Source organism: Mchenga conophoros, linkage group LG12 (assembly GCF_057382185.1).
Source record: "Mchenga conophoros isolate Kocher_MC1m ecotype Shallow Benthic linkage group LG12, M_conophoros_male_GT1.1, whole genome shotgun sequence".
Classification (NCBI taxonomy): Eukaryota; Metazoa; Chordata; class Actinopteri; order Cichliformes; family Cichlidae; genus Mchenga; species Mchenga conophoros.
In genome coordinates this window covers 34,760,586-34,781,663 of record NC_140537.1, presented here as the reverse complement: position 1 = coordinate 34,781,663, position 21,078 = coordinate 34,760,586, and the positions used below count along the sequence as shown (strand labels likewise).

The 21,078-nt window shown below is 40.9% G+C and overlaps 1 protein-coding gene and 1 long non-coding RNA gene across 7 annotated transcripts in view; one reads left to right on the top strand and one right to left on the bottom strand.

Annotated features, from left to right (window-relative positions):
* Window positions 1-21,078, top strand: part of LOC146563116 (ral guanine nucleotide dissociation stimulator-like) — a 59,299-nt gene that overhangs the window by 23,646 nt on the left and 14,575 nt on the right. For 3 of the 6 annotated variants that reach the window (XM_085295498.1, XM_085295496.1, XM_085295497.1), the window contains exon 2: window positions 20,736-21,040. In XM_085295498.1, the coding sequence (XP_085151624.1) occupies window positions 20,736-21,040 (305 nt within the window). Of the gene's footprint in view, window positions 1-3,680; window positions 6,361-20,735; window positions 21,041-21,078 lie in introns of those variants that run through there. The other 3 variants (XM_085295495.1, XM_085295493.1, XM_085295494.1) reach the window with 2 other exon arrangements.
* Window positions 5,871-6,766, bottom strand: LOC146563117 (uncharacterized). Its single transcript, XR_014894723.1, has 2 exons — window positions 6,645-6,766; window positions 5,871-6,488 (listed from the first exon to the last, which is right to left on the bottom strand). It is a non-coding gene; the product is annotated as an uncharacterized LOC146563117 (long non-coding RNA).

Below are 21,078 nucleotides of genomic sequence, written 5' to 3'. Positions count from 1 at the left end.
TTTGCCGTTAATGCTAATACAGTTTAATACCACGACTTGTTTTGAACACCCTTTTTATATTAGTGATGCATTATGAGTGATAGTCATATTTATGAGTCATAAACCTGAATTAATGATCTGTGCCAATGATCTGGGTGTGCTCGCTGCAATTTCTTTAAACTCTGTTGGTGAATGTAAAAACAAGCAGGATTGGTATCTGCTCACTTGGAAGTAGAGAGTAAAAAACAGCCAAACAGCTCACTGTTCGGCTGTTTAAACTATGCAAATAATTCAGTAGAAACTTGAGTTGTTTTGAAGTGATGCATGTGACACATCACAGTGGCACGCTTGACATTCTTCTGATTAACAGATATGACCTGGAGTGGAGAGGTTTTAAAGTGTGAGAGCTTTTTGTTTGTTTATTTGTTTTGCTTTTTACCAGTCAGATGCTCTTTCCATTTTTAATAATTTTCTATCTGTAATTCTGCTCTTGTTTAAATTAAGTTTTCCCAAGTGTGGGCTGCACTCCTCTGCTGGCCGTGTGAAGGATTTGGAGTCTTACGTTTAAGTTTTTAAGTGTAGTTTGTGATGCTGTTGTTAAAGGGACCTGTTATGGTTCTTTACAACTCCATGTTTTTGCTCTGACCTTTCCACATGAGCTTTGCATGATTCGCAGTTTAAAATAATCCCTGTTTATCTTATACTCGGCCTTTGTACAGGCAATCTCCTGTCTCTTTTAAGGTCCCTGTCTTCTGATTGGCTGGGTGGGGCTTCTGTGCCTGGGATAACCATATTAGGGGATCTTTGACTCTTAGTGACATCACACAGAGTCAAGAGTAGAAAAAACTGTTTAGGCTTCAAGCTTTGGACTCACAGGGATCACTAGCACACTGACCAAGATTAATATCAACCCGTTTAAGCCTGTGAGTGATTTTAAAAAGGTCTTACTTAAAATATGCTCCAAATATCTTAAAGATGTGGTACAGATACGCATCCTGCATGTTTAAAATGAAATATGTCCAACAGCCACATAATATTGCTGCAACAGTGGGAGCGCTCAGGTCGGCTCTTGAGTTAATCTGACTTCACAGCACGACATGTCTGCACCAAGAACCAATCGCTACATGTGAAATGAAAGAATAAAGGCCTCGCTTTCTATAATCTGCTCCCATTAGCTGTCATTACAGTGTGCTGGCTTCACAGAGACATGAAGCAGCACAGACGCCTGACCTCAGCTGTCTGTGCTGCTTAGAAGCTGTCAACCTCAGACGACAGGAAGTACAGGAAGCCAGACCTTTTCTCTGTATGACTCACACTCACTCGGGCCTTCAGATTACAGAAATAAGAAAAGATTTTACTGGTTTTATTGTTATTTATAATAGAAGGCAGCTCACAGGTGCGATTAAACTGTGCCAAGATTGGTTGAATGTGTTCTTTAGGCTTCTGTCTGTCCTCAGCTCTGAGCCTTTATCTGAGGTAGAAGAAAACCTGTGCTCTGTGCAGTTCTGCAGACCATGAATCAACAGCTGTGAACGCTGGTGTTTGTGTCACTGAAGTTGAATTTTACAGATTTAGCTGATTTCATTAGGAGGAGGGTTTTGAACATGAATCTTTATTTTTTTCTTGTATTAATCAGTTTATCGTGATTTATGGGCTTGTTATTTTCCTCTTGTTACATAACTCGATATCCAGTCTATGTCTGGCTCTCCCTTTGGCTTTTATTTGTTTCAGGTTTATTGTTCGTGAAGCACTGCAGGAAACATTGAGAGCCTGGCAGCAACCCAGGATAACCACCCAGCTTTAATGCCTTGCTAAATGGCCTCCTGACAGGAGGAATAAAGAACTTTCTGCACTGCTCAGTGTCAGCAGGACTAAAATAAGCCGCTGATGTCACTGCCCTAATTTTAATTTTACCCTCGTCGTGATGGGAATCTGTCTTTGGTTAGTGACGTTTGGATCTGCCCTCCTCACATACTTCTGTGAAACTTCTTCTGTAGGTCAGGGGGTGCAGTCTCTCAGTAAAAGCACGAGTGTTTCTGTGTGAGAAAATAAGAACGTAATGCAGGCTGTTAGCGTCACCGTCCTCGGGGAGCCGTAAAACATCAGCCAGGCCCGCAGCAGCAGCACAACAACATCCTCTGGTGTTGATTTCCAGCAGATGGAAAAAGAGCTTCAGTTAAATCGCAGCAGACTCAGAGTTGGCCGGCCCTCCAGGCTCTGTCAGATTTCTGGGATTCAGCCCATGTGGGTTATTTTGTAGGGCAGATATTAGTACCAGTGCTTGTTATTCTGTGACTTTCACTCTTTCTGCTGCTCTGTGCTCTGTGCAGATGAAACGGGGAATAGTCACGTCTTGCTCGACGCTATCTTTCAAACCGATCTACCATCCGGGTCAGGCTTTGTGTTCAACAGACTTTAGGATGTTTTTCAGGCTGTGTTTGCAGTATAGTTTTTGCTGCTCTGTTGTATCTTAATTGCCCCTTGGGGATAAATAAAGTCTCTCTGATTCTGATTAATGATAATAAATAAAGCCTCGTGTTTCTGTTGCAGCCTGGCAGAAAAGCACTGGACAGGCCACCGAGGATCTGGGAATAAATTGGTACTAAAATCTTTAAAACAATATGGAAAGTGTGGATATTTAAACATTTAAATAATTGGAAATTTCTATCTTTTTTAGACAAAAACTTTAATAAAAAGCTTTCAAATAAACATCTTGGAGATTTGTGATAAGTGAAACAGCAACAGCCACATTTTATCATATAGCCTGCACGATCAGATGCAGCATGCAGAGCTTTTTATGAGGTCACAGAGCCTCATATGGACTCATATGGTTTGATTATTGATTATTATTTGCAATCAAGGATACTTGTAAGTGATTTGTCCAGTTATAAAGGAATGAAGTCCATCCATGCATCCTCTTTCTTCCAGTCTGTCGAAGGACTAACACACAGAAACACACAGCCATTTCGAATCACCAGTAATCATAACCCCAATGCATGTCTTCAGACTGTGAGGGGAAGCAGAGAGAAAACCTGCAGAACTCCACACAGAAAGCCCCAGCTGTCCCGAGGATTCAAACCCAGGACTTTCATGCTGTGAGGGGACAAAGTTAACCACTGTTTTGCCCAAGAGGTACAAGAAATGAAGTGAAATGAAACCAAAACCTTTCTTCAAACACTTAAAACATGTTATATCAGGAAACCTGCTTTTACAGGACCTGGCTCATTGGTGTGGTGACAATAATGGAAATATGTCTGGAAATATCTCCTTTCCCACTTCTAATCACTAGACTGTAATCTTCCACAGTGAACCATGGCTGTCTTGATTTATTGGAAACTTAAATCTGTATAAACCTTTAGAAAGCCGTGTTGCTCCCTCACTCGTCTTCTTCATGTCGGGCAGCTGCAGATTTCTGAGTTATGATGCGCAGCCGCTTGGCGAGGACAGGTCGGCGAGGTCGGACGTGCTTGTGGTTGCATTCAGCTTCAGCTGGTGCGGCAGATGTTTTCCTTAAATGTTCTAAAATGCTTTCACACCTGTCAGAGCCTTGGCGTGGAAAAGCAGTGGGTTGTTTCAAAAAAATCCAAAAAGAAAAACATGTGAATGAAAATTAAGGTTTAATAATGTAACAGTTAGGTAATGGTTTTGTTCTGCTGTTTAAAGCAGGCTGCGGTGAATTTAAAAGATTTGTTCTCAGTGTGATTGGAGACGTTTGTTCCTGACACTGACCAGTAGGAGGCGGTGTTAGACGTCTTCAGGTTCTTTCTCTGAAGTCTTAGCCTAAAATTCCCCCAAGATGCATTTGTTGAACCACAACACAAACTAATTCAGTTTACTAACAGGGACTTCCTGATGGTGCTTTCAGGTGCTTTCTGACTGTTAAAGTCAGGTTGTTTGTTTTCATGGTGAGCAGCAGTGCTTTGACAAGGTGTGTGCAGGATAACATTGTATAACATTGAGATCTTTGTGTTGAGGTGGTTCCATTGAGGATTTTGTTTCATTTGCTCCTAATTGTTTGCAGCTGAAAAGTTTGGTCAGTGAGCTATTTCGATATTAATCTGTAATTTAGCTCATTTATTTTGGAAAAATTATTCTTTTCTATCTTTTCAGCTGAGGACCTGCTGATTTTCCCTGTTGTATTTTCTAAGTATAGTAAGATCAGACAGGATGTGTTTATTCTAAAAGTTGGCAAAGAATTACAGCAGCTTATGACAAAACAGCTTAAACAGACTAGAAAAAGTACAGTGACAAAGCCAAATAGATCAGTTGGGTAAAATTTACAAAAATGGAAAAAAATCTAATAAGTAAAATTTAAAAAGCAAAGTAAGTGAAGATCTAAATAAAAATAATATAATATAGTACTTGTGTAAAGTAAAAGCTCAGTACATTTGATTAATCAAAATAAAATGGAATAAAAATGTCTTAAACGCTAAAATGTAAGTTGAAAAATGCAGATTTTAGATACACAAAATTAGACTTTTTCCCCATTTAAATACATACTTATTTATCATCTTTCCACAAATATGTTTAAAACTCAAATCAGTCACCTAAAAAAGACCAAAAAAACCCCCAAAACCCTAAATAATTATATTTAAATGATGTCTTTATAGAGCTATAATCTCAGTAAAACTGCTGAAGTGTGACTTAGACTTTTATAACGAGTTAACACACTCACAGGTAATTAGTTTTTTATATTAATGCATAATCAATCTTTGGAAAACTAAGTGAAAAGCAGAAAGTTGCCCTTTCGAAAGGTGTTAGAGGAGCATGTACTGGTTTAAACTCTACGCCACCTTTAAGCTGTGCTTCAGTGTAACAGTGGAGGATCAGGTGGGGGAAGCGTGTTTGCTGAGCTGCTCTGGGCTCACGGTAAAAGTGTAACTCCAGCAGACTCCACTGTTTTCTTTTCCCACACAGTCCTCCTGCCACAGTGAAGGCACAAACAGCGCCATCATTTCCCAGAGACATGAGTAAGAGCGGGGGAGTAAGTGCTGCCTTCAGGGACGTCTCGCAGACTCCCGTTTCATACGTAACAACTTTATAGTGTGCTTGTGTCGCCCAGGTTACTATAGTTACCTTAATTTAGGTGTGATAAAATAAAATGTGGGAAACTTGAAATTAAAGTTAAAAGCAAATATAAACTTTTGTAAGTAAATGAAATTATTTTGTGACCTTAGAAAACTAATCACAATAAAATTACAATGCAGATTAAATAGCATTACTTCTAGTTTGTTAATCTGAATGATGAGGCTTTGGGGAATGTGCTTATTGAGATAATAGGCTGTCTGCACATCTGTGAGTCCACTGCCGTAACAAACTGTGTTTCTATTGTAATACTCATTCTAATTTTGGTCAGGACTCCCTTGAAAAAGAGGTCTTTGATCTCAACGGGACATTCCTGGTTAAATAAAGGTTAAATAAAAATAAAAATAAAAATTTTGTCCCTGATAGAGAATCTCCAGATTATAATATTTAAGAAAAATAAAAACCCAACAAAAAAACACAAACTAAAGCTAGGGCTGAAACTAATAAATATTTAAGTAAAAAAATTTCCAACAATGAAAAAATTACCTGAAATGACCAAACTCACTTTGTAAACTAACTGGAAAAAAGAAAAAGAAAAACTATTATAATTGGATTAAAAAATAACAACAACAACCGTAGAGTGTTAGTTTGTTTTTGTTTTGTTTTAGCACAAAGTAAAAGTCTGATATGGTGACGACCGTTATAAACATTAAAGTATGGTTAACAGCATTTCATTACATCTATGTAAATAAAAAATAACTAAATGAAAAGAAGTAGTTTGTTCCTTTTCCATGAAAAGTACGTGTTAGATGTTTAACAGAAATTTTGCAAAGTTGTATTCACGTTAATGTAATTAAAGTTTTAACTTCTTTTTTTTTTTTTAAGTTTAATGCGCGGGATTAAATACAAGACAAAACTTGTAACGTAATTTTCGCTAAAGCCATCCTGTGCGTTTGGTTTATCCGACAGCCCTGAAGGCACCGGTTGGTGGGGGCGGGGTTTAGAAAAGCCCCGGTGTGAGTCAGGGCCGTGATAAACTGTACTGAGAGAGGCGATGATCACACAGAAGCGTTAGTCTCAGGCGGCAGCGGCAGTGTGTGTCTGTGGGACTCCTAAAAAACATTAGAAATGTCAGCGCGGGGGTGTGACTGAACTCTGCGGGCATCCATGGTCTATTTCCCGGGGATGCAAGCCGAGGCGCGTAGCGTCAAGCCGGGCCAGCTGCTCGAGATGTTTGACTCTTCGTGGAGGGTGCGGAACATTTGGGACGGCGTGAGGCTAGAGGTGGTCGAAGACCGCAGCCCGGTGGTCCTGCACAGCTTCACCCACCTGGACCCTGACCTGCCGCTGGTGGAGGTGAGGAGGGTGAGGAGGAGGGTGAGGAGGCAAGGAGAGGTCCGTTAGCTGATGCGGTTTGCTGTGTTGTCATGAAGGAGGGTGATCGGGCGGATCCAAACAGGTTTTCAGGCTTCAGGGTGGCGATTCTGGAGGAATAACACAACACTTGTGCTCTTAAAGAAACATTTTCTTACCGTTAAAATAGAGATTTATGATGTTTCTCCTGTATCTCCACGTATTTCAAAGCTTTATCTACTTTTATGCCCATAAAACATGTTTAAATTTGCGTTAAATAAGCTTACATTCAACTTGGTGAGTCACCCAGGTGATGCAATGTGCCATAAACGCTCTAATCCTGTATTTTTAAGCCTTGTAAACGGATTATTAGTATAAAGCTGTTGATTGGCTGCAGCTTACAGTGTTAATACAGCCTCATAACAAACATAACAATACAGGGAAATCTAATATGATGCTGCGGTGCTGCTTGGCAGGAGAGTACAGTTACAGGATGACTTGCTTTTTCATGTTGTTATTGAAGCTTTCAGCCCTGTGGTTATCACCCCTCCCTCCCTCTGATTCTCTTTGATACTGAAACCCTCCTGTGCAGGTGTCGCTGAGTCAAACCTCACAAATGCTATGAAATATCTGCATGTTTCATACTGAGAGTGGTCGTTCTGTTTGTTTTTTACAGAACGATGCTTTCTGCATCGGTCGCTTGTACTTCTAGGGGTTTTTCCACATGTGCGGGCATACATTGAATCAATCGTGTGATTTACAGTTTCACTGGTTGTTACAGGAAGTAGTGGCCTGTTACTGCAGCAACATGATTCATTGATGGGTCAACAAAGTCACCCAACAAAGGAGCGAAGTTAAGATTTTGTTTTTGGTTCTGATCTAATTTAACAGACAGATATAAATCCATTTAGTTAGTTGTATCATGTTTAGGAAGCTCCACTGCAGTTCTAAATGTGGCCATGATTACTGTAACTACAGATTAATCTGTAGATTACCCCATTACCCCAGCTGTTTGAGTCATTGTTTCATTGTTAGAATAGCTGTCATAATAAAGATTACACATGGCTTCTTTTGTCCAATCAGCAATCTGAAGCAGAAATACTTTAGTGTAATTTCACAGAAAGCCGAAGAAACAAGCGGGTTTTCAGATATAGAAGCTGCAGCCAGCGAATCAGATGCTTTTACATGTTCAGGTCACGATCAAAGTGAATCTAAAAGTAAAAGCACACACGCAGCAGAATGACTTTAGAGTGTTTTACATCCAAAACACCCTCCGAGGGAACCGTGAGCCTCTGAGTTCTGGGTTGGGCCTCCGTGGATCGGTCCAGGTTTAATTGAGTGGATGCTTGATTAAATTGGGGTCTTTGGATCCCCGCTGTAGTGGTGACGTCATTGTCTGCATTCACTTATTACTTGTGCTCTGATATGTCTGCATCACTGGAGCCGTTAAATCTTAAGCAGCTGTTATTTTTACTGAAATGAAAACAAGAAAAACAGCATATTTCTACCATTAAAAGATGACAGCATCTCACATTATTCATCATTTATTAATTTGTATTGTGTTTTCACTACATATTACTAACAAACAGACCTGTAACAGCTGCTGAGGTGTTTGTGTGGTGTGTATTTACATTTCTAGGCGGGCTAAAGAGTAGATTTAACACATTAATGTTAACCCTCTGTGGTCTAAGTCAGCATAAGCAATAAAACCAACTCTTCACTATGCTGGCCCTAGTTTTTAGAGGTTGGGTTGATCACTTAGACCTCAGATGGACAATCAAGAATCACTCTTGTTTGTGTTCCCGTGGAGTTGAATTGTGATGCTAGTAGAGCTCAAATCATAGCCTGTACATGAAAGATGGACATAGCCACTAGTTGGCACTACAGATGTTAGTTGATTAAACAAATTATTCTTATTTCATTGAAGTACAACAGCAGTTTCCTGCTAGTTCAACAATGTTAGGACGCCACTGGCTGGTGCTCCTGTAACTTCAGTCTCTGTCACGTTTCTTTGAGCCAGCGTGGTTCTGCAGGACTTCTGCAGGAAGCTATGTGTGACCACATTCATGTTTTTGTTAATGAGGTTTTAAAGCCTCAGAGTGAACTTTTTTGCTGTCACCATCTTGCTGGTTTGAGATGAGATGGAACAAACTAATGAGATTGATGCTTTATGGTTTTTGAGTCTGTGTGGCAGTTTAAGTTATACAATTTTAAAAGATGTAAAACTAACGATTGATACCACAAACTCATCAGGAAAGCGTTTGCTAGGGTCATAGGTCAAGTGAGCAGCAGGGGTCTTTATTCATAAAGAATCTGACTAGTCTGTGCAACTAGAAAAGTCTCCCCCTGCTGGCCATTAGAGAGAATGCAGGTTAAATGCTTCACTCTTCAAACACATGGAGGGTTATTTTATTCTTTAGTAAACTAAACCGAAACATGTTAACATGTTTGACTTTAGAAGACTGAACACACTACAAACCCAATTGTGCCAAAGTTTTAATGCTGTGTAAAATGATATATTTATGATATGCTTTCTGTGTTCTGTTGTGAATTAAATAGAGGTTTATGGGTATGCAAATATTTTCTTTGCTCTGCAAATTTAGAGCAGTTAATAACAGGAAATTGTCCCTGCTGTATATGAAGATCACGTGTGTTTTGCTTCTCTATCACTACACTGTTTTCATATCTCTAACTGTCATGTTCCCCCCGCCTCGCTGTCCTCTTTAAACCCAGCCTCATAGATATGGTTTCATTGCTATCTATAGAAATTGCCTTTGTTCTGGATTAAATAAACGTTTTCCAGCCTTCTGCTCCATACATCTCGAACATTCGATCACATACGGAGGGCAGGATGAGTAATCATATTTATTGGTCTTAAACGGAGCCAAGGATTGGATGGCAGTGTCACCATGGAGACCATGTATTCCAGTCTGTGTACCTGGATTACATGTTCTCTTCTTTTTACTTTTCGGTGTCTTCGGTCAGACTGGACTGGTATCAGAGGTTCATTATTAAACCCCCCCCCATTTGCCTCAGTGTGCCCCTGCTGGTCTCCCGTCCCCTGCTAACCTGTTCTGCTTCGTCCCTTTGCTCTAATCTAATCCTCTGCTCTAACACAATTACCTAATCCCCCTCCTGCGGAGGCTGAGGGGTTTCCTCCACAATCGCTGCCTTTATTCCCCTCCTGCTGCACATGAATGTTATTTGATGCTGAGGTTGTGTTGCAGCATGAGGGGGTCACTGGGGCTAATGTGGTGCTGCCGGCGGTCAGATTGAGCTATTTGTTGATCCCTCTGACTCCGTGTAACCAGCAACATCAGCCTCAATGCACTGTATCGTATAGCTGAGAGGATCGAGTGGCTTTGAAATGGAGGTGTGCCACGAGATGAAGTTACTGCAGTGTGAGGCTAATAACAAAGTGATGCTGTGCTGTGTCACGGCTGGATGATTGTTTTGGGCGATTAATGGGCATTTTGGTTCTTTGTAAAATCGGATTTGTTATAACAAAGGCACAAAAATGATGCATGCCTGCTTAAATTTGAAGTTGAAGCTGATGTGCTTGACCAAGTTACATTTATCGACCTATTTCTACAACATTTTGTATCTTTCTGCAGGAACTGACCCACTGATATGGCAAGGTTGATGGAATTGCTTTTTTTCTACCCTATAATAAAACAGTTGCACTCATGCAGAGTTTTTTTTTCCTGGCTCAAAATGGGCCTCTGAGGGGTGACTGTGCATACAACCACAACTCGTCCACGTGTAACTGAAGAGGATAGTCTTTGTTAACCTCAGTTAGCAGAGGGTTTCTTGTTATTTTTTTGCCATTTGATTGGTACAAATGTATTGCATTAAGAGTTAAGCGGTCTCTCTGTGTAACAGTGTGTACTTTGGCTGTTTGTGCATCGTGCTTTGTTTCTTCTTTTTCTTTACCAGCTTTGTTTGACTTTATGTAACCGTGTTTTTGCTTCTTCTTTTTTTTTTTTCAACCCTGTATAATCTAATTTTCACAGGAGCCAAGAAGCCCTCTTGGCCACAGATGCAATAAGCCAAACGGTATACAACAGTGCATTCAAGCTAAAAATAGTCATAATTACCAACGATGCAGTCCGTTAGCAAATCAGCAGGATCAGGGGCCGAACCTTTCATAAAACTCTGCTGAACAAAGACTGCTGCTTATCGAGCCCGTCTCAAGAGAAACAGTGAGCACTTTGAACTGTCAGCTCATTCAATTACAAATCAGTTTGCAGAGAACATCAGAGAAGCAGCGAAGCAACTCCCAGAGCAATTGGTTCAAGGGACTCTGTTCACCTTTGTGCTTAAAGGATCTGATTCGGTTTAGGAAGGAAGGAAGTGCAGGGACTTTTTCATAGATCATTCCCCTTAGTGTTTAGTGAATGTTCTCCATGTTATTGCAGCACCAGCTATCAACATATTTAAAAAAAATAAAATAAAATCTGGGATTTCCGTCTATTAACCAAAAATATCCCCTAACTTTAGAACAAAGCAGGGAAATTGGAATTCCAAGCTTAATTAAGGGGGTATTCAAAGGAAGAAAAACAATGCCATTTACCTTGGACAGTGTTCAGCACGACGTTGTCATTGTTTCCCTACAGGAGCAACAGAAAATATGTTTTATTTTTACTTAAAAAGGCTGCTGCTGCTGACACGTGGTGCAGTAAACAGAACAACACAGAACTGAACCGATGTGTCGATCGGACTGATAATCAATCAAATATCAGATCAGTCCATCCCTAATAGACACACACCTCCAGTCGTCCATCTTGTTGTGTTTGTAGTTGTTGCTATGCCAGTTGCACCGTAACCGCGTGAATGCAAACAGACAGAAAGCCCTTGACAGTGAGGGTAACCCCTCAGTGGGCAGCTACCCTCGGGGAGTACTTAGGAGTCTTTAGTTTTAGAAGCGCAGAGTGACGGCGAACTGAGAGACTCCGAGCTGCTGAAACATTTTCCATGAACTTCGTTCTTTCTGTCATCATCTGATTGTCCTCGGAGCTAACAGTGACTCAGCCTTGCTTGTGAGCAGTCCCAGATGTATGTTATGATACTGCAGCGCAGCACCGGTTAGCCCCACATGGAAGAAATGATCTCAAACACAATCAGAATAAACCAAAAACTGGACAGTGCACAATGCTGGATTACGGTTTCCTCTGTGCATGTCTCATTGTCTAATTATATCCACATGACCCGGATTTACAGTGAAGAAAAAGTGACTTCAGTCAGCTTTCTCTGGCCTGAGTCACGGGGATGCCATTTATGATGTGCTCTTATTTAAGATAAGCCCCGACAGCCGGAACTTTGGTTAAGTGTCGCTGTGAGAATCAGGAGCCGGACCGTCCGACTCGGCACAGAGGAGCTTTTGTTTCTGGGTTCATTTTGAAGAGAGAAAGTCGAGTGGCTGAGGGCTGGATCGCAGCAGCAGACAGAAACTGGAATGTGAAGGCCAGACGCCTGGAAAAATACTCGGTTCTCCAACTTTGCTCAAATTGCCTGATTCTGCACTTGCTGTCTGTCTGCTGCAGCATGTTTATCTAAACCTGGAGAAAAACTTTGACATCAATATAATCTTTGCGGAAACAATATTGCGTTGCTTTATTTTGGTAGGCGTTAGAACATACAGAGGGAAAAATGAGCCGGCTGGCTGGTGTCCCCCTGTAGGCTTTAAAACTTGTGAGTTCATGTTTGGATTTAGGTGAAGTTTATTTTAAGACACAAAGCAGTTACAACCCTGTCGCGTTTAAAGCAGCTATTTTGTTTTACTGAGCGAGTTACAAAGTGGGTCAGAGCAGGAGAGAAGGTTCTGGAGGGATTTGATTTAATTCGGCAGGATTAACTGGGAGCAGAGGGGGAGGATGGAGGTCTTTAATGCGCTGTGCGTGGACACAGCTCAGAGGTTTTGCTTGTAAGAAGTAACGTTTAAACCTCCTGCGGGACAAAATGATCAAAGTTCTCGTTATCACTTGAGAATTAATTGGGATTTCCGTCACGCTGGTTTTGTAGCCTAACCACATGTTTCTGGTGGATCGCTGCTGGTATTAGTTACCTGACCGTAACTCTTTTATGAGGTTGTGAAGAGTCACAGAGGATGGTTTTTCTTCTTCTTCTCTTCCACAGGTTTCAGCCGTGCTGAAAGATTATCATTAGAAAAAAAGTGACTGTGATAGTAACAGGAAAACCTCCAGCATAAGCTAGTGAGCAGACCTTGAGTCAATGCTATTTGCATCAGCAGGGAACTTCACGATACAGACTTGAAGTCTGGGAATGCAAAATTACTGAAATCTTTTGTTATATCCTTCAAAATATATTTTAGATTTTAGCGCAGATGTCCTCTGACTCCCAGAGTGTAAAGCAAGAAATCCTAACTGCAGGTTGTCTTAAAAAATAAAACGTTGCTTGTTCTGGAGCCTTCCCACGTATCAGACAGTCCTCATCAGCAGAACGAGCTTGCTCAATGGAAATGTCAGCGTTTAAACTTTCCACGACACCAAACGTCTGCATAGATATGTGCAAAAGCTCCAGAGTCAACAACAGAGTGGACTTTGAGTCGGGCTTGTCTGACTCAGGGTGACATAAATGACTGAATCCAAGTCGTGTTGATATTTGAGGAGTTTTACAGTCAAATTTAATTAGCATTTAATTTGCATCAACGATGATTTATGGATATGAAAATCAGCCCTGTTTGAACGGGATCAGCATAAGAGGCTCATTTTCCCAATTAAACTGTGAGTGTGATTGATAATGGCAACGCTAAAATGAGCAAGCCAGCTTGGCTCGGTTAATACCTTTCTCTCTCACATGGGCAGAAATGTCCTAAGCCGAGGGTTAAATCAAGGTCTTATTTTAGTTTTTATAGAAAAAAAATAAATTTGAGTGAAATTAGTAGAAAGTATAATTCAAAAAACATGAAAGAAAATAAACTCCATCCTCCATCGTTTGCTGATCCACAGTCACTGCCGTCACTTTGAATCTTCTTTGACACTGTAAACAAGCCAACTTAATAAAAACAAAATCTGATTACAGGAAATGTAGATTGAGGTCATCTCCTAAATCTAAGCAGAAGTTCTGTGACCCACGGCTGGTCTGTCAAATTAATTTCTCTCCAAAGTCAGCTTTTGGACAGCAGAAGCACAGGGATAAAAATAGACCGTTTGTGTTGTTGTTAGTTTGGGAAAGAAATGATGGAGAAACTGCTGGAATAAAGGTAATTTGGAAGTAAGGGGGCGTGTCTTTATGTATTTTTGTTTTATTGATAAGAAGAAGTTTTGTTTTATGATTTTAGCTCCTTTTTTGTTCACTAATACTTGTGACTTAAATTTATATTATCTAAATATTTATTGGGTGATACATCCCAGTGTCATCTCTCATTTTCTCTCTGCTGCCAACAGCTGAAAGTTATTTGAATATCTACCTGCTGCACTGGATGGGAACTAAAGTCTTTGGTCGCCTCGTGACTTTGCCAGCACCTGGTTACATTTATTGTCTTATCCAAGAAAGTATCTGCATGTCTACCTGCTGTAGTGTTCATGGTGCTTGATTAAAACTAAAACATCAGCTCTTGGACAAATTATTTTAAAGAGAAGTTGGAAATTATATTGTATGTTTGCATTTGCGTCCCGACACTTTAGCTGTTCAGAAGCATCAGTGGGAGATGAGTAATGACTTTGGCGCATAAACCAGCCTTCTGCTCGCAGAGACCCCCTCAGTGCCTCAGTGTTTACCAGCTAAAGAGCTCGGCTACACCCTCCTCCCCTCTTCTGTGTCTTACCCCGCTTCCAAATGATCTCACCGCCTTTCAGCATTCATTGTTAGCGAGGGGAAGTCACCGGCTTGTGCCGTGGAGTTGAAATGGACGCGTTGCCTTTGTTCAGCTGTTGATTGTTTTTGGGGGAGGGGGCAGGTTTTCTCTTGAGAGTTTCTCTTGATCTGCATTTAGACTTTGCCTCAGAGGGGATTTCTAATGGTCACTTTCGAAGCAGGTGTGTTTGCTGTTGATGAGCCCTGTAGCTTCACTCCTCCGAACACACTCCCAGAGGGCTCTTTGGCCTTGGGGGGGATTTGGCGCAGCCCCAAGGTTTACTTCAGCCCTTATGTTTATTTTAGCCTGTTCCTGTGCCAGTTAGCTGTATTTATAAAGCCTATACACTATCAGATAGAAAGAAGGAGGTTTGTTATTTGAGATAAACCTTTTTCTTTTTTTAAATTTTGGGATGTGATTGTCTTTTCGAACTAATGAAAAGGTCAGCCGGCTGCTGTGAAGAGGCTGGGAGTTGATGCTGATGCTCTCGACTCTTCTAACTTTTAATTTCAATAGAGAATCGTTCCTGTTTATGTCTGCTTGGGTCATTAGAAGTGTGGCCATTGTTTTTGGTAGTGCTAAGAGCTTTGTTAACAAAGGTTATGTTTATGATCAGGAGACATAAAAACTTGTTGGGAAGCAGGAAAATTATGATCCAAAGCTTGTTACCTCATGGTATGCCTTTCTCAGTTAGAATGTTATGGTTGTTTTATAAACTAATTAGCATTAGTGATGTTTGCTATGAAATTAGACTAGTTGCAGAGTCTAAAAACACAGAATCCCTTTAGAAAATGTTTAATACTGATCACACTTGAAATCCACAGATTTAATTAGACAAATAAACATTTATTGTATATTTTCAGAGCTATATGAAACCTTTAATTGAATCGTGTTTTAAATGTTGCTGAAATGTTTGGGCTATGTATAATGTTGAAAACATACACAGTGTGAGATGAGTAAAGATAGCAGCTTTGAAATGTCTGTTTGAGTATTTATGCACATCTAGGGCTGTGCTATATGACCAAAATCTCATATCCCGATATAAGACATCTATCGTCCCGATAACGATATAAATCACAAAAATGTAACATTTTCTGTAAATTCTATGAATCTCGGACAGCTCGTCTTGCGGGAAATGTTTCCAGCTGCGCGTCATGTAGCTGGAGTGTTTTAACCGAAGCATGAAGCTATACATTTTTAGACATAAGTTGTAAACGCCGCCGTTTTCTTTGTGAGTATTTATTACACGGCGTGCTGCAGGGAAAAGCCTGTTCTAACGTTTGAGTCAAAGGTTTATTTTTTTTAGCACCTGGCGGCTCTTTTTTACTTCTCATCCGTAAATAATCTGCTCTTTCACGTGATTCAGTTTATTTTGAAAAGTCTCAACAGGATCTTGAGCTTTATTGTGAAAGGTTTATGTGGAACATAAACAAGCGGACACGCGATGCTGTTACCGTCGTTGTTGCTAACGACAACGCATAAAAACAGGCGCTTGTCCGTCCATAGTGTGGTTATATAAAATATAAGAGAAAGAGAGAACTTTAAGAAATTAATATAGCCACTACAGTGACCGATGAAAAAATATTGCCGTAAACAGTTTATTTTGCGACACCACGAAACAAACGATAGCGTGAAATGAAACGATAGACTTTTTATATCGTCATCTGATATTTATCGTTATATCGAACAGCTCTATGCACATCCCTAATTAACATGAACACACACAGCTGAGTGCATACATTTGTGTGTGTGTTTTACGTTATTAAATCATGAAAAGCTACACGATCCTTCATGATCAGTCATACTTACCTAGCTGCCATGGCAGGTGCAGGAAGGAGCTAGTCACCTCGTCCTGCTGAAGATAGAATTTAGCACCAATTGTCGCCTCCTTGTTTTTCCTTCACCCTTTGATAGATGACTGTGCATGTAAGTATATCTGGTCCACATGTAGTTAAGGCAGTGCAAGAGTCTGTGCTGCCTTTTTAATAGAAAATACGTGAACTTTCCTGAATTGACTGTGTAATCAATAAAAACTTTTCTCATTTGGTTTACTTTTTTAAAAATTAGAATCCTGGTGATTTTCCTTTTTGGATGGAGTCATGCAGGAGTAACCCTTAAAGTCACTCAAGGTGTTTGTGCCTAATCCTGATGCAGTCAGAAGCTCTTCTCCATCTATATTTACAGATTAAATAAAGTTTTACTCAAAGAAAATCTTGAAACTCTGCAGCCTTCTTGGTAATAGCCGTGAGAGAGCCTTTACTTTCAGCTTGGGTCATTTTGTCAGTGGTAATAAGTTTATAATCTAAGTTTATGTTTTGGATCAGGGTAGAAGATAACCTCAAAATCTGTCATGGAAACAAAAACAAACACCAGAGTTTTTTGGAAGCAGGAAGACAGGGACTCAAAATGGTTGAAAACATCCATCACGAATGCTGGTTTGACCTCCTTATTTAAAAGTACAAGTTTAAAAACTACCCAGCAACTAAAAACTGTTAAAAGTCTTTGACCAAAGTGCCTCCTTGGGTATTCTTGGCCAGCAGGAATCCTTAAAAACGACCCTTAGCAGCTGGACAAGCCTCTTTTGTTTCAGCCCTCTGTAAATCTACTAGGATTTTGCTTTGGTACATTCGTGCGGTAAGATTACCATTTAATGTGAGGGCTGAGCCGACTCCTGTACTGGAACACCGGGCAACAGTCAGGCCAAAGGAAGCCAAGGAAAAAAACCCACTGTGTTTAATATAAACCAGTTTGTTTGAGCATTAAAACAAGTCTAAAACAAGGATTATGTGGCTTAATTTTCCTTTTCCTTCCTTCTGGAAACGTATCCTCCCTGCCTCGTGACTCTGTCCTGACACTTTTACTCGCCTCACATTCCTCCAGCCCACTTTGCATTCATGGTCATTCACAGCCAGGACGGTGTAGGTGAATGTAGAGTGTGGAGGAGGCTGTTTCTAGATGCCAGACATTTCCTGTGGACCCTTCTGTAGTTGTGTCATTTATATTGTTGTCAGTGTAACTGATTCAGAGCAGTGTTCGAGGAATATTATTCAGCTCAGATGCTCCAGATTATATTTACAATTATATCAGTTCTTTCTTAAAATGATAGCAGCATCATCATCACTGTCTGTTACTTGTAGACAGCCACTTCACTTTGAATATGTTTTAATCACTGCAAAGATTTTCTTGTAAAACAAAGGATGACCTAGCAAAAAACGTTTGGGAGCCACTGGGTTAGGGTATGTTCATGCTTTGGAAAATGTGATTGAGAGCATACATTTTGGACTTTTAACTGTATTTTCATAAGCTTTACAGCTTTTTTACAGAGAGAGAAATATATGGTACATGTTCTGTGCATTAGCCACCTTGTCCTGCTTTGTGATCAAAGTGGGCTAAACAATGAAAGAAAGCCGTGTTAAAGGGAGGATGATCTTTAAAAGAGAAGAGCTAAAATGGCTTATTTCAGACAGGAAGGTCCAGCATGAGATGATCAAGGATTATTATGAATGTCGACTCAGAGAAATAAGCAGAATAGGTTCTGTTTAAACTATAAAATCTGTATGCCATATTAATAAGCATCAAGTTATTTCCCAGAATTGACTATGCCTGAACATCGTGACACATCAGGATAAAAGAAATAATTTGTATAATTCACTTTGAACATCTTGTAGTTTTCAGTGGAAACACTAAGAGACTAAATTTGCATCGCTATGTTCAGGAGAGCTGCCGGTAAATTAAAAATAACCAAAACCCCTTCCTCTGCTGTAATGACTGTGACGCAGTTTGTTTAGTTTTGTTTTTAACCACAGTGGGTAAATTGGATTCTATAAATAAAAGTAATCAGTGCTTCTGGTTCAGTGTGATTTCTATAATTAACATCTAACTGTGACCCTGCTTTGTCTGGCGTGTCATTAATTGTTTATAGCAGGGATTTTAAAACGCGGTGTGGTGTTGATTTTATTGATGAAACACTGAGTCAGGCTGAAGGAATGCGAGGAAAAGATAAATGTAAGTGAAACGAAAAGGGCTGCTTCTGGATTTATGAGATTTTATGAGAAACCCCCCACTGAATGTCTTATCAGTGCTTTTGAGCTGTTACATCAGTAAACGATGCTGATTAAGTCAAACTGCAACTGAACCTGATTTGAAATAAACTTTTTTTCTCATTTTATTTACAAGGAGAGTGATCGAGCCCAAATGTTCAAACTGTAAAACTGTTTTCAGTTTAAGAGGAAAACTGAAAACGCTGTCACCTGCTTCATGGCTCTCGTAGGAAAACACCCCAGTTTTCAGACTGAAGACTAAATCTCTTATGGCAAAAGCAGAGTCACCTCTAGATTTAAGCCTCAGTTTTAAAACATGCTGAGCTCCGAGATGGTTCACAAGGTGTTCAACATATCAGCTGTGCAGCTGAGACCCAGACGAGTCACTGAGACGAGCATTTCTGTCCGTTTTCACTGGAGAAACCTTCAAATGAACTTTAAGATTTCATTTTCACCGACATTTTGAGTCTAGATTCAGCTTCTAGTCATGTTGAAATAGACAGTGGTGTTTCACACTTGGTAGTTTCCTCTGTTGAAGCCATTTGGAGATGGCATTGAACTCCCCTTTTTAGAGCATCAGCCTCTCACTTATTTTTCTACTAGCACGGACTGTTTGGTTTGCACGGCAACACTTACGGGAACATGAATAGGAGCATTATTCTGGGAATCGATTCGCCCGATAGAGCGAGGAGCTGCCCTTGAGCGCTGCATTTTTCGGGCCGGAGGTGATGGTGGCGCGGCCTCTGCGGTTTGGCTGATAAGAGCCGCTCCTGCTGTTGAGCCTCTCAGCTGCAGCTGTGCCTCGGCCATTATATCCAGCAGGATTTACAGCAGTCCAGGGGTTTGTCTCCTCTCTTTATCTGTCACATACACCCTCCCTCAGCTGTCAGGGTCTCTTCAGGGTTACTGAAGGTCACCTTCTGTGTACAGGACTCTTGTTTATTGGGCAGAGGTTAGATATCCCAATTAAAGCCAGTTTGATTTGAGTCTTTTTTCTGCGTTTATGAAAACATTGTTGGTTATCAAGTGTGTGAAATGGCATCGCCTTCTGTCCATAATCTGTTTGTTAGTAGGCTGGTTCTGACATAACACTAAATGATTGGGCTGCAGCTCACGGTTATGCTCATTGTTTTTTGGCCATTAACTGTTACTGTTTCACTCCATACACGTAAAATAGTGAAAAATATCACAGTTTCTCCCAATTTAGTCTTTGTATTATTACTCAGAGAATGTTAGCTGTTTGTTGACATTTAATTACAGCTCCAAACGGTGCTGAGCGTCTCTCAGCCCCAAGCTGAGATGCTGGAAATGGACTTGAATGACTAATTCTCTGAGGATCCACGATAAGTGGCCGTGACAGACGACTGTGGCACTGCATGCCATTCCTCCATAGTGATTCACACCACCGTGGCTCTTCCTGTTAGGTTTTAATATGTTCATCTTTCTTGGCCCCTCAAACAGCTAATGTTTATTTTACAGTGGTGTTTCCCCACTCACAGACAGTCCAGGTATATTTGGTTGTTCAATTTAGCATTTTAGAAAAATTATCCAACCGTGATCAAGTTTCTAGAAAACTAGAAAAAAGTGCTTCTTGCTCTTATTTTGAAAATGAACTCATCTAATTATGTTCTCATCTTTATTGCTTGGGAGCTGATCTTTGCTTACATGTTTAAGTCATCCTCCAAAGGTCCATTTAGGTCAATTAAATTCAAGAGGCAGACATCCTTATTGCTGATATCTCTAAAACTGGGCAAGCTAGATGGGGAAACAGCACTGCAGGCCAGCTGAAGAACTATCCCAGTGCATGTTGCATTGTAGGCAGCTAAGCTAGAGTTTGGTGTTTTCAAGGAAATTAGTGTTAAAGATCTAATTTTACTCATAAGCCGTCAGAGGTAACACTTTTGTTTCTGTTGTGTAACCACGAGCGGTGCTGATGAGGCATCAGGTGAAGTGGAATTCGTATCCTTACTTTATGATGATCCCCGTCAGCATCACAGTTCATGGTTTGTTTCATCTTCGTTTTTCATGTTGAGGAGAAAACAACAACAAACTGTTGTGGGTGGTGACCTGCAGCGGCCCACAGAGCCCTCATTCAGGCAACAAGCAGCTTGTGTTAATTCCCCGTTTGGGTAAATGCAGGCTGCAGCCTGTATTGTCGACCCAGTTATCCAGCAAGCTCTGTTTGGTAACAAGCTATTGTTTGTTTGTGCACGCACATGATTCACGAAGTATGACTCAGAGAGAGGGACCGAGCAGAAAGGAGAGGGCCAGGTCACACAGATGGTCATAATTAAAGGGTTTAGTCCCAGAATTAGATGCCGGACATTTTTAACTCCACGTTCTGCACGGTAAAGATGGCTGCTCCTCTCAGCCTTCAGCTCCCTCTAATCTGGTCCCTTAAACACTTATTTGAAGCGCTTGTTCCAGCATGAAGAAACCGCCGTGGATCCTGGGACAAAATTTCACCCAAACGAAGTCGACAGTTGGAGTAAAATGTTTTGTTTTCCTTGTCTGCCTCTCAGAGCTCGACGCAGGAGATCGGCGAGGAGGCCGAGGAGGACGCCATCTTCACCATCACACTGAGGAAGGTGCAGCTTCACCAGTCGGCCAGCAAAGGGCAGCGATGGCTGGGCGTGGACACGGACTCCGCCCTGAGCCTCTACGAAACCTGCAAGGTGCGGACCATCAAGGCCGGCACTCTGGAGAGGCTGGTGGAGTACATGGTGTCGGCGTTCAAGGGCAAAGACTCCACCTACGTCACCATCTTCCTCTGTACCTACCGATCCTTCGCCACCACCAAGCAGGTGCTCGATCTCCTGCTCAACAGGTACGGTGACACCAGACGACACACCGGGTGGAAAAGCA